The 13,700-nt window shown below is 45.5% G+C and overlaps 1 protein-coding gene across 1 annotated transcript in view; it reads left to right on the top strand.

Annotated features, from left to right (window-relative positions):
- Positions 1 to 1,379: 1,379 nt before the first annotated feature.
- LOC146864194 (chondroitin sulfate proteoglycan 4-like) overlaps positions 1,380 to 13,700 on the top strand; it is a 432,950-nt gene continuing 420,629 nt past the window's right edge. Inside the window, exon 1 of the mRNA XM_085631285.1 lies at positions 1,380 to 1,575. Coding sequence (XP_085487411.1) covers positions 1,506 to 1,575 — 70 coding nt within the window. The 5' untranslated portion in view covers positions 1,380 to 1,505. The remainder of the gene's footprint in view (positions 1,576 to 13,700) is intronic.

The following is a 13,700-nucleotide window of genomic DNA, read 5'->3' as shown; positions in this document are numbered from 1 at the left end:
CAGATTTAACTTATAACCAGAAATACTGGAATATAAACGAACCTCATCCAAAAATGGAGGGAGTGAAGTGTGAGGATTGGACATATATATTAATATATCATCGACATATGCTGATATTTTGGTTTCGATGGAGTTGTGCGTGAAGCCAGAAATATGTGAATTAACACCAGAGTGCAAGGGTGTCTGTGTGAAGGGGAGGATTGGTTATGTGTAGGAAGGTGTCGCTTCCTGCACATAACCAATCCTAAAATGTGATTTTGGAACTTTCATGTGTGCTGCTTCATGCAGCACACATGGAAGTGACAAAATGGCATTTTTAAAAAGGTTTGTTTATGTACAGGAAGGGACACCTTCCTGTACATAAAAAACTATGGCATTTTGCTTTTTCCATGTGTGCTGCACAAGGTAGCACACATGGAAAAAGCAAAAACGAAGAGAAATAATGCATTTGTCCTTGTTTCGCCACCTTAGAACCAGGTTTTTCCTGGTCTTAAATTTGGCGCTGCCTCCTATGTACGCCACCCTTGTACATAGGGTGCAGCGTCAAATACAATGGGTGTTGCGGTGGACGCCCACCACAACACCCTCTGCACGCCCCTTTCACGCTAAACATAGCGTATGTTCCCATGCTCACTGGTAACCATTTACGTACTACGTAACTGCGGTTAGGAATAGAATTTCTTGACGACATGCCCCTGCCACTGAAATAAACACATACAAATCAAATATATGAGCTGTCTTGCGTGTGCTGTGTTGGGTCTGCTAGATAAAAGGACTCAAAAAAAATCAATGACAGTTAACAATATTTGAGAGTTCTTTCGTGCGTGAATGAATGAATTAATGAAAGTTTGCCGATATACCATGAATTCGCACAGGAATGATACCAAGACATGTTACAATTGTATGAAATTATCTGATACTTCATTTACCATAACATTGACATGATGAAAGGCTAAATTCACTCTGTGCTTCATACATTGCAGGTGAGGTAGTAATACTTCTCTCGCGCGATTTGCCTGAAATCGATAATCTACCACATTTTATACTTAATATATCAGCTGTAAAAATCAAAGTTACATTGATTCAAGTGCGTACTTGGGGCGCCTGAACAAACATGATAATGCTAGAAGCGTGAGACACCCGCAAACAAGAGACAATTGGTCTGCTCTCTGTAAAACATAGTGACCCTATTCGACGTGGATATCATTACTTCGGCACATGAAAGGGCATTTAAATATATGCACAGGAGTTGCCAACTCCAACATGGTATCGGGCAGGGGTGACAGAGGCGGCCATGTTGAGATTGGCATTCTTTAAAGTTACTTTATTACCCACAGGAGGGGGTTTCTGACGCAGGGCGCTCCGTGCGTGGAGGGGCACCCAGTAGTGGGTGGGGCACCAGCAGTGGGTCAGGATGGAACAGGGATGGCGGCCGGAAGGTGAAGCAGATCCCTAGGGAAGGGGCAATCTCTCGGACCTTTGGCGAGCAACAGGAGCCGGGAGTTATGTGGACTTTAATAAGATTTGCCTCCGTTTCTCTGGCGCTTAGCAGCCTCCTGTCGGCTGCGCTTGCAGGTAGGAGGGAAGTTACCCGTGTGCCTCAGATAGGCTCTGCTCTGCCTTGCTCCATAGGGAGCCCTATGTATATAGTGCTGGGGAAATAAAGAGCTGGTGGTGGCTGCTTCCTTGCAGTGTGCACGGTGCCGCCTGTGCTATAAGTAACCGCTGCTATTTCCATGGCAGATCAGCTGCTGTGAGTGCAGGCAGCATGGCACTGCACCAAGACTCGGGCAGGAGCACTCACTCGATGCATGTGTCTGTTTCGTAGATCGACTCTGCAGAGTCGCAAATAAGTTTGCAGGAAACTCATTAGTATTTTGAAATGGGTTAAAATCCCCCCAGCTCTGCAGTGTGCCTGTGTGTGAAGAACTGTACTGTCTACATCTACATAGTGAGTGTGTGGATCGCGAAGCCTGGTGAAAGAATTCCCGGAATCCAGTGCTTAAAGTGGGCGGGCACGGAGTACCTGCACTTTAATTTGCAAGACACATCTCAGCAGGGGTGCAATACATTTTAATGGTTGCATACTGGCCCTTCTCAGTAGCAAACACATGCTCCGGGTTAGTGAGTACCCGCTCTTTTATATTTTATTTCGAGCACTGTCCGAATCCGAAACGTTTATCAAGAACATACCTAAAATTGGAATGCAACATGTAAGGTGCTAATACTACTGAGAGCGAGTCTTTTTCACCTAGACATACACGATCTGTAATGGTGTGTAGAGTTGTTTGAAAACGTGGATTTATCAATTTACATTCAAGTACGTGCAGGATTTCGGTTTGGGGTTCTTAACATGCATGATGCACGCAGGCTACATTTACATTTGAAGTCATGATCATTTTACTTGGCTCCTTGCACATGAGTCACAAAAATGCTAGGAGTAGCAGAAGGGACATCATACACCGTTTGACCTTAATAACATTACAGGTGTGACATCGCATGACCTTTGACCCTGAATTTTCTAACAAGGTCATGTCACACAACCATAAGCCTGATGACATCACAATAAGTGAGTTCAGCTTGCTGCATTTATTAATGAAGGCTGAAAATGTACGCTGTTGGATTAATAATTCATATATTTCGATATAGGTTAGACCCAGTGCTTTAGATAGGATGAAAAAGAGTCTAAAAGGGGTGCGACTTAAGAAGTGTAACTAGCAATTTCTTCAAAGAGGCATGGGCGTGGCTTAAACATGTAAACTGAAATCTTGTGCTTTACAGAGCATGCCACCTGACCGGCATTGGGTGCCTCTGTGAGATTCCTGCTATTGCATCTAAACTTATAACACAACAAGAGACACGCTAAAACAAGCCACACCTGTTAGTTTTGCCAGTGCTCGTTAGCAGTTTCAAATAAATAAATCAGACCACTGTCCTAACTCATGGTAAACGTATTAATCATCTTATGGTTACTACATTAATACTGCGAGCATGTGAAGCTCAGACCTGTAGAAGCGACATTGTTGAGTTCTCTGGCTTTCTTATGTTCTCTGGCTTACTTACGTTTTGATCACCATGATGGAAGTGATACATCAGAAACATCTTGTTAGGTTGTCCGGTACCAGTGATCTTTCTCTGAAGAGCCTCTTACTCTTTTTGATGACTTCTCTTCCATGGTTCTGACTACCTCATGGTTGGTCTTAGTTCGTTGATAATTGTTCCCGGACTACTACGTATTTGTGTGAATCAGATATCCAGCATGAGTTCTACACATGTAACATTTGTTGGTTCTCTGACTGACAGACTATGGGAGGATCTTACAGTTGCACGCAGGGCTTTAAGTGGGCCGGGTCTCACCGGTGCTGAGCACCAGCAGTTTTTTAAAGGGGCGCTTGAAACTGGTCCCTGTCGGGCTCTGTTTTGTGCCCTGGCACAGGTGGACTGCAGTGACAGCAGGCACATGGATGTGCGCTCCTCACGCTGCTCACTTCTCACTAGTGGAGAAGTTACGGCTTGACTTCATGCCAGGTGAGCCTTGTAGGGGAATGGAAATCCTTTAAAGAGAGTCATATTCTCTCTGGGTTTCTCTTCTCTCTTTGAAACTCAGGAGCAGCAACATTGTCCTAGTGTCACCAGGGCTGTAAGTGGAAGCTTTTTCAATATTGTATTAAAGCCATAGTTGCTGCTTATTTATCTTATGCAACTAACAGCCATTGACAAAGCCAAGAGTCCTGACTTGTTGTAGCTATGATGTTACTTGTTATATCCTAAATCTGGATGCAATGACAAAAGCAGCAAAATACAAGTTGGACAGCACACTATGCTAACTAAGCACAGACTTTTAGCTTACCTGGGCTAAAGAACGGTGATGGATCACACCCAGATCTGTTGACTGGGTGTGAGTGTTTGATTGGTTCTGATGCTCCCTCCATCACCACCCCCTTTTGTACCGCTATGTTCGCAATAAGTTGGCAGGGTATGCTCAGACGTGAGTCCCTTGCTCACTTTGCCACTTGATTCAAGCTATCCTGGCTGAAGAGGGGTGAAACCCCGAAACCGGTCCTAGGAAGCTTGTTTCCGGTCCAGGGAAGACATGGCTTGGCAGTTCGGGCTGGACTGTTCCCATGAGGCACAGGGTCAGACTGATTTGCATATGGCCATGTCTGAACTGGGGTGGCAGAGTGGGCTAAAGAACGGTGATGGATCAAACCCAGATCTGTTGACTGGGTGTGAGTGTTTGATTGGTTCTGATGCTCCGTCCATCACCACCCCCTTTTGTACCGCTGTTTTAAGCCACGCCCTTAATTACATTGGCCACGCCCCTTTATGAGACCCCCCCCCCCCAGCCCCCAGTTTTTTCATCCCACTTAAAGCCCTGGTTGCACGTATTTGACTGCTAAAAATTTTGTAATCTGGTTGATGGTCTTAGTATTGTCATTACTGTGGCTCCTGGTTAGAGCTTACCCTTTACTATACACCACCACGCATAACAGTACAAAGTACATGCTCCCAACTTTCACCTCTCTTGTGCAGGATAGTTGACAGCTCCTAAGGCAGGTAGCAGCTGATGGTTTGACGCCTGTGCATTAACATAGCCAGTCCTGGATCTTTTTTGTTGAAATTTAATGGATCTACTTTTTTAGCCCATATTTGTGGTCTAGGTACATTAGTAATACAGGCCTGTGTTTGCCTCTTGCAGCTGCATTTCAGATCACCATATGTGATACAACATTAAACCTATGCAGTCCTTTATTGCTAAAGGAAATTATATTCTGTTTTCAACAACCTTCTATTTTACTAGTGGCGTAAAGATTGTGTTCAACTGTCACACTTTCCTTCTGGAGTGTTTATTTTCCAATACCCTTTCTTTTTTCTCATGCACACAGTTTTATATATCATATTTGTTTTGACTACACCCTTTTTATGTTTGTGCAACTGTTTTGCTGGTGTATTAGTGTGTTTGTATCTCCTCTCTTAACTTGGTACCCTTTTTGAAAATACGAATAAATAATTGTTAAAGATTGCATTAAAATCAATGGTTTTCTAAATAGAATGGAGCCGTTTCTCTAATTGTGTTCCCTGAAGCACGTATTGTGGTAACACAAATATTTTTCAATGTATGCTTTACGCAATTTTACCAAAATGTGTCATGGCGTGGTCCTAGACGTCTTTATCTTGGGAAGACGAGGGGATGAGTTAACCTTACTGGTATTTAACTCTGAACCTTTGGGTCGGTTGCCTTGGAATAATCAGAAGTGCTCTGTGTTACTCTGTTCTTTCAGCATCTCATTCTTTAAACGGCTGAACACATTTCACATGCCCTAACATTTTTAGGTCTCGGCTAGCGATGGCTGCGCTTGCGCAGTCTCGCTCGCGAGAGATAATGACTTGGGAGAAGAGGGGCTTGAACCCGCCCCTCTTCTCCCCTGTTCTCCATTGGCTGGCCTAGTAAATGCTGGCCAGCCATTGGAGAAGAGGTCCCGTCACTCCAATCATGCCCCGTCCTTTTCGGATCGGGGGGCGTGTTTTTTGCGAAAAGACTTGGGAGAAGAGGGGCTTGAACCCGCCCCTCTTCTCCCCTGTTCTCCATTGGCTGGCCTAGTAAATGCTGGCCAGCCATTGGAGAAGAGGTCCCGTCACTCCAATCATGCCCCGTCCTTTTCGGATCGGGGGGCGTGTTTTTTGCGAAAAGTCTCAGGGAGGAGACAACAGCAAAACACGCCCCCGAATCCGAAAAGGACGCTCCCTTTCTCCGAGGCATTTCTGCTGTGCCTCGGAGAAAGGCGGTGGTGTCTTCCGGTGCCCTCGGCTTGTTCTGTGTGGAGTCCGGCAGGTAAGGCCTCTTGGTAAGGGCACCCCGCTCTCCTTGTCAAGGGTTACTCGAAAGCAGCTTTCCACATCGAGCTATCACGGAAGATCTCCTTCCTCCCACAGCGCCCGGAGGCGGCTCGGTTCTGCAGTGGGCGCTCTAGCTATGCCAAGTCAAAGACGTAATGCGCTAGGATCAGACCCACTTTGCAGCGCTTTATGGGAGAGTTTTACCCTGGAAATGAGGTGCTTCGTTCTTCCTGGGGTTTTAAAATTCAAGCGCTTTTTTAGTGCGCTTTGTTGAATATCCGTGCTTTTTACTCGATCCCATTTCCTCACATAAATGAACGTGCTTAAAATACTCTAAAGCGGGTAACAACTATTCTCACTTTGATCCACAATACTCCTGTGAACCTTGTAGCCGTGTAACGTGTCCGAATCTTGGGGCTGCTAGCGGTGTCTGCCCGGCAGCCTAAAGCCTGACCCCAGCGGCGGTTGTGCGCGGCTGCCGCCCTCTAGCGGCCATTGCAGGCAGAGCAACGGCTGATGCAGAGAGAGACCAGAGTCGCGCATGGAGGGTGACCTGAGCCAGCGGTTTTGTAGTCTCTTTGTGTCGAGCCTGCCCCCAGTTCTACATTCAGTTTCATTCGCAAGTGGAGATGTTTTTATATAGCACTTAAGAGCTGACTGGTCTTTTAGAACGCCTTCAGTTTATAGCGGATAAAGCTCGACGGACAAGTGGGACAACGCGAAAAGCGATTTGCCCAAGATCACACAGTACTGTTTTGTGTTGAATCTGGGAATATAATACTCGTTTTGCCAGATCAGCGCTGACACTAAATAGAAAGGGCGCTTAGACAGCTCGCGATCACCCCACGAGACACATTTGCCGTACATGGACGGCTGTACTCATTGCATCGTGGGTGAGCACGCGCTGAGTGGCCTCATCGATGTTGATAACGCGACACTTTGTTGGGGAAACCTCAAAGGGATTTACTTCTCTGTAACTCAAAATGTTAATTTAATCTTCACGGATTTGATTCGCCTCCTGCTCCTTCTGCCCGTTGCATTAGCAAGCTGCCGAAAATAGTATATTTTGTGGACATCTAACAAGCTTATTTCAGCAGCATCCTTGCGTGGGATGTGAGCTCAACACCACGGTCATCTCTGCGCCCCCTGCCCACCGGCTCTGCCCGGGCCCTGCGGTGCCTCCCGCAGGTTCCAGCCGCTCTCCAAGGACGTGTTATGAGACTTTACCGCGGAGCGTAGAATATCTGCGCCTCCAAATGACACAGAGAGGAAACAGCTGTTTACGTTCTCCACAGGATGTTTGAGGACTTTAGTCCATCTCATGGTGTGGAAATCTGAGTGAGCAACCTAGCAAGAAAGCAGCATCTTTTGAGACCTGGTGTACCCAACCTTGACACATTGCGTTTCTATAGTGGATATGAAATCTCCGTTATAAGCCAAGGTATTTCACGACCACCGCTCATGCAGTTGCCCAAACTGAACCCGTGAGCGCGGAGACTGGTGAGGTTCCGAACCCCCAGCGGCTCGTATGCTGTCCTCTGCCCCCTTCCTGTCTAGTGCTTGACAGAAGTGCCAGTGTCATTGTTTATATAGCGCTTACTACCCCTGACAAGGCATCGAAGTGCTTTTCGGCTAGTAGCACGCTACTCCAGATCCCAACAAGCATTTACAATGCAACGGTCTCGGCATTGTTAAAGTTAGAGCTATTGGCATTGCTCATGACATTATTTTTGGGGTTTTCTGTTTTTAAAACATGTAGAGCAGGGGTCTCCAACCTTTTCTGTAGTGAGAGCTACTTCTGCTCAAGGAAAGTCTTCCTGAGCTACTAGCAAATGTTATACCTGTAAAATAGTGACTACACTATGACCACCCAAAGCAAGATTTTCAGTAGTTACCACCCGAATATACCAAGTGCGCTTACCAGCAGAAGTGCTGGGAAAAAGTTCTTCAATATTAAATGCCTCCCCTTGACTTATGAAGTAACATTCAAATCTTGACATGCCCAGTGGCACAAAGGACATAAGCACCGCAGTACGTTTCCCCAGCTCAGCTTGAATTATCATTCACCAGTTTCTGAAAATGCACATTTTTCTATCTAATACTACTTTCCACTGTGGGCAAACAAACTCAATTTTATAGAAGAAACCCCATTTTTGAAAACTAAAACTGTCTTTAAAATATCAGTTTTTGAGAAATGCACAGTCTCAAAAATCAGCTTGTCATTATCATCATGTACTCCCATGTACAAATGCCTCATATGGACAGACTACTTTGAATTCACAGGTATTACAGTCATATGCCATGGATGCTCACCATTGGTATAGGAAACAATGGTCCTAGACTTCTTTAAAGCTACATTTCAGTTATGAAAAACATTCATTAGTCAAAGGGCATCCGGTACATATACAAATTAGCATTGTATCATTAATGTACCGCCATTGTCTTTACAATGCAAACAAGTATATCCTCAAATGACACACGGGCACAAAATATCGCTCCAATAGTGACTGTTTATTATTTAGTTACTTTTATAACAGATCACCATATCCAATGCTCCAAATAGAGAAAGAGGTTGCGCCAAGGGGAGTGTGAAAAAGGAAAGTGCTTGTGAGGTAGGACGGATATAAAGGAGGGGAATCCAAAAGGCAAATTCAATAATCAATCAATTACACATTCTGGTATCCTTAGTAAAACTGGTTGTTGTTCATAGTGGCACCAGTTTTACAGATAGGCCTTTCCCTTATGAATTTACAAATATTAATTTCATGATTTTCTGATGATGCACAGAGAACATTCATATGCGAAAAGGCAGGGCTGGGATGATATCAGGTACAGGCCCACTGGGGGAGAGTGTCGACGTTTCGACCTAGGTGCAATGAGGGTAATTTATATCTTCTGCAGGCGGGTCTTCCTCAGGACGGTGGGAGGGGAGGCAACCTAGGGTGAGGTACAGTCAGGATACAGCCCCTGAGGAAGACCCGCCTGCAGGGGATATAAATTACCCTCATTGCACCAGGGTCGAAACGTCGACGCTCTCCCCCAGTGGGCCTGTACCTGATATCATCCCAGCCCTGCCTTTTGCATTGTAAAGAAAATGGTGGTACATTAATGATACAATGCTAATTCTATATGTACCGGATGCCCTTTGACTAGTTAATGTTTTTCATAACTGAATTGTAGCTTTAAAGAAATCTAGGACTGTTGTTTCCTATACCAATCATTACCCAGGTCCGTGGACAATTGTGGGTTACCCCATTACATCATAATGGATGCTCACCATAGCACCACAGATGCCTGGATTATGCCAGTAATGCCCACCATTAAACTAGGGCCACAGTTGTGCCAAGTCTGGAAACCAGAAGGATCAGGGATAAGACCACATATCAGTCATGACCATTAATATGCCAGGAATAGGTACATATAGGCCAGTCATGCTCAGAGTAGGTCTATGATGGCTGCCAGCATACCACAACTAGACCAAAAATAGTAAAATAGTCAAGGATGACCATAATTATGCCATTGGCACTATTATGTCAAGAATGGAAACAATGATGCCAAATATAACACTCCTATGATGGGGCTAGCATATATATTTGGTGGTTCTTGGCACCAGGCATAGTTTCAGGAAGCAATAGTGTTTATTATGGGCACACAAATAAATGTTGATGAATCTCTTAATTTTCTCTGGTCTGGATCATACCCTGTTCCCCTCAGGTCTTGAGCTGATCATGCATCTAACAGACACATTTTCACTCTGACTCCTGCAGTCCCACACTTCGGTGGGTCAGCACTGATTACAGCTCAGGCTACTGCTGCCATACTTTTTTGATGGTGCACTGTTCACACACATGTTGTGACTGGTAAAGGAGGGACTGTAACAAGGTTAATCTCCTTGTGGCTTAATTATATTGAGATTGGATACAGACTGTCATGTAGCAGGTCCTATAAGCTGGCACAGTGTGTGTTTGAGTGTTAGTATGAGTTACTGTGATAAGTTTGGCTGGCTGTCACTCTTAGCGTCTTGAGATGATCAGTGCTGACTTCTTTAATAGGCACCTACTCTGAAATTGATCCTGGGCTTGACTTCACCTCAGAGAGCTACTTTGAAGGTACTGGCGAGCTACCAGTAGCTCCCGAGCTACTCGTTGGAGACCCCTGATGTAGAGAAACGGCATTGTTATTTACAATGTCAATAGCTTAATCAGTGTGTGTGTAGGTGGCTCTGTGTGTGGGTGCAAAGGCAATAGGTCTCGCATTTGAGAGTGATTAAGCTATTGACATTGTAAATAACAATGCCGTTTCTTTAACCCCTTCGGCGCTCATGACGGAACGGTTCCGTCATGAGCGTCGGTTGAGCTGTGCTCATGACGGAACCGTTCTGTCATGACCACGCCCGCGCAAGAAACGGTCAGCGCTGAGCGGGAATCGGCGCCGCATCGAAGGGGTTAAATGTTTTAAAAACCAAAACATAAACAAAAATATTGTAATGAGCAATGCCAATAGCTCTAACTTTACCAATGCCGAGACCATTGCATTGTAAATGCTTGTTAATCTTTGACTCCATAGTGATATCTGAAAAGGGAGATCCATGCTCGGAATGAATTTGAAGTCACTCTTTTTCTCCGTCTGTACCTCAAAAGCATAAAGATGATTCATGTAAATATGTGTTAAGAAACCGGTCGTGCAGTGTGTTCAGTTCAGTGTCTGCCAGATTCTCGCTTCTGATTTTGGTTTCTTCTATCAGATCTCATCGGGTCCCCACACAATATTGTCATTCATACAGCCCTCATGTTTGGGATGTGTTCTGGTTTCGGCTGACAGTAAATCTCTTCAAACCACTTTGTGTGTTCGTGTTTATGGTAACAAGATGTTACTACTACTACTACTACTACTACTGTAAGCCCAAGAATCCCCCAACACTGCCCCACCTGAAACAAGAAGAGAGTTGGCTGACGGCCACATCACAACATTGCCTCATTCATCTTCAGACAGAGGTGGACACCGTTTACCGCTGACAGAGCAGCTTGCTACAGTTAAAAAAGAATGAAATCCTACAACAAAAGCAAGGAGTCGTCAAAGCATTCAGACACTATCACCCTCTTCCTGACCCACCCGACTTGCACTCCATTGACAAATGCTGCTCAACTATTTCTTTGTAGAGGAAATTAACAACTGACTATGCATCCATAGTGCAAAACATACCACCTCAATGCCTCCCATCCCATCATGCAACACCATCAAGTGGGACATTCACACCACTTTGTCTGAACCCTCACCAAAATCCTCTCAGCTGTTAAAGCCTCAACCTATTAAGAGAGTATCCTACCCTCAGTTATTGTGACGTCCATTACGCAATAACACTCGCACCCTGTCTCACCTTAGTCAATGCACCCTAAGTATGGCCTCTTCCGGGCACTCCAAAAGAATCCCCCCACTTTTTTTAAAATTAGCAAACATCTTTTTCTGCTGGGTACCCATGTGACTTCAGATCGAGGTTCATTGTTAATACTGCAGCCATCGTCATCACTGACAATGATGATCCTCCTACACCTCTCTGTTGCACAGGGCTCTCTGAAAGTCTCTGCCGGAGACACTGAACGACTTCAGCTCTCCTCCGCCAGAGCAGGATCGCAAGCATCAAATCTTGGAAGTATTGATGTTTGCACAAGTCTACAGGTTCAAATACTAGAGTGAGTGTCCACCGTGACGCTGAATGAATTCACCCCTCTGCTCACCGGAACACCATGCTACTTATATTGACCTTTCCCACGTCCATTCTTTCCAGACACATATGCCAACAAACCCAGGCAACAGAGTACCAGCTTGTTGTTGTAACACAATATCATGGTGATACTATAGTGCCACATAATTATTGTGTCCTAAATATTGTCTCCAAAAATGTCTGCCCATTGGAGTTAATTACACCAATTGGGATAGTAGCTTTGCAAAAGATAATTATAGCACAATATTTTTATCAGACAATATTTCTGAATACGAAATCCTGATAACCACCAGCTTTCAGTGCTGCAGAAATTGTACTCTTTCCTACTAAATGCAGACTGTCCACGCCTTGGCCCTCTCCCATCTCGATAGAGAAAATGTTGTGCTCACCAGCATAACTGCTTCCACATTAGGCCCTGTTAAGAGTGACACTTTAATTCGCCCGCTGGCAGGCTTACGGTGCCCTGCTGCCAGATTCCTCGAAATATTGACAAAAAGTATAGAATTGTACACTAAAAGCAAATAAAAACAAAACTACACATCAGATTTAATTGCAAATAAGCACTGACAAAGCTAATGGGTTGCTGCTCTAAAAGGCCAGGCTATTGGCTTTTTCAATGCTTTTTGCATGGGCATTCTCATGCGAGTACATAGATCATGCTTCTATTACTTAATGGTAATTACCTTACTCGGAGTCCTACTCACTTATCTATATTACATAATGAGGCCCCTGTGCCTCGTCGACACACTCCCTACCAAGATATAAACGACCACTCCCCCCCTCCCCCCCCCCCCACACCTCCTGCACATTCCAAACTGCAGTAGACACAGCTGGCCTAACAACCGGGAGGGCTGTAATGCAGATAAGCGAGTGGTAAGTAATAGAAGCATTACCTCCTCGTCCCCCTCACTTATCTCCATTACACGAGACATACTAAGCCAAAAAAGACCAGGACAACAGTAAAAGTATCTACTTAGAAATACCCAACAAAGATCCACAGTCCTGGGTAAATAAATAGTAAAGGCATCCCAGTTCCAAAACAGTGGACAGAACTTTGGAGCCAAAACCTGATCCCGTAACACGAAAGAAAAGAGATAGACAAGACAACGACCGAGCTCCCCCCGCCCGCAAGCAGACATTACCACTTCCAGAAAAAATCACTGCCAAGGCAGAAGGAGTAACCCCCCCGCCCCCCCCTGACTACAGAGAAACAAACGGGGATACTTGAGAGTCCGCAAAACCAGTTGGAAAACCCCAGAGGGACACACCACTTAAAGGAAGAGCCTTAGACCGGACAACCCCTCAAAGAACCTGGAGACCAGACCCAGACAGACCACCAGACCCCATCAAGGGAACCAGAAAGCCTTAAATAGCCCACCATGGAAGAATTCCAGCACCTAAAGCAGAAAAACAGAAATTGGAACCACAGCCCGAAACGACTTCCAACACCTAGCAGAAGAAGACCTGGCAGACACCCACTGGTTGCCAGCACAGATAAGGAGACAGAAACTGAGCGACCCTGCAACATGAAGCCACCCCACTCAATTGCCAAGCCGCCCACCTGGGAAGCGCCAGAGATGGCACCAGGGGACCCAGAAACCACAGGGCAGACAGAACCAATGGATCCCACCACTCGAGACCCAGCACCTACGGACCAGAAACCTCTAGATCAACGAAACGGAGGCAAGCAAACATTAGATCCACAGGTCAAGGACCAGATAGGGCACCCAACCTTGAAACAGACTCTTCCCGTCCACCAGAAGCAAAACCGGGGAAGAAGTGCAATGCCAAGGCACGCGTACAGGTCCACCCAGGGGAACCCCCCACAACCGACCCACCCTGGCAAACACTGATGGAAAAAGACAAAAGTCCTGAGAGGGCGAAACCCCCCACCTGACAATCCAGAACTCCCCGAGAGAGAAGGCCATGATGAACCTACATTCGACTGAGCACATCGAAAAAACTGGTTTGCAAGCGCTAAAAAGCCAGAAGACGCCAGAACAGCCATCAGGAGAGCCAACACTATGCAAAAAACAGTAGATCAGCACACAGCCCGAACGGCAGGTCCAGGAACTGGAAAAGCCTTGACCACACAGCAGACACCAGAAACCTCAGACGACAAAGACAAACCTGAATGTTT

The sequence above is a fragment of the Triturus cristatus genome, chromosome 2_1, assembly GCF_964204655.1.
Source record: "Triturus cristatus chromosome 2_1, aTriCri1.1, whole genome shotgun sequence".
Taxonomy (NCBI): domain Eukaryota; kingdom Metazoa; phylum Chordata; class Amphibia; order Caudata; family Salamandridae; genus Triturus; species Triturus cristatus.
Note: the sequence above shows the minus strand (reverse complement) of the source record. Positions and strands in the feature narration are given on the sequence as shown.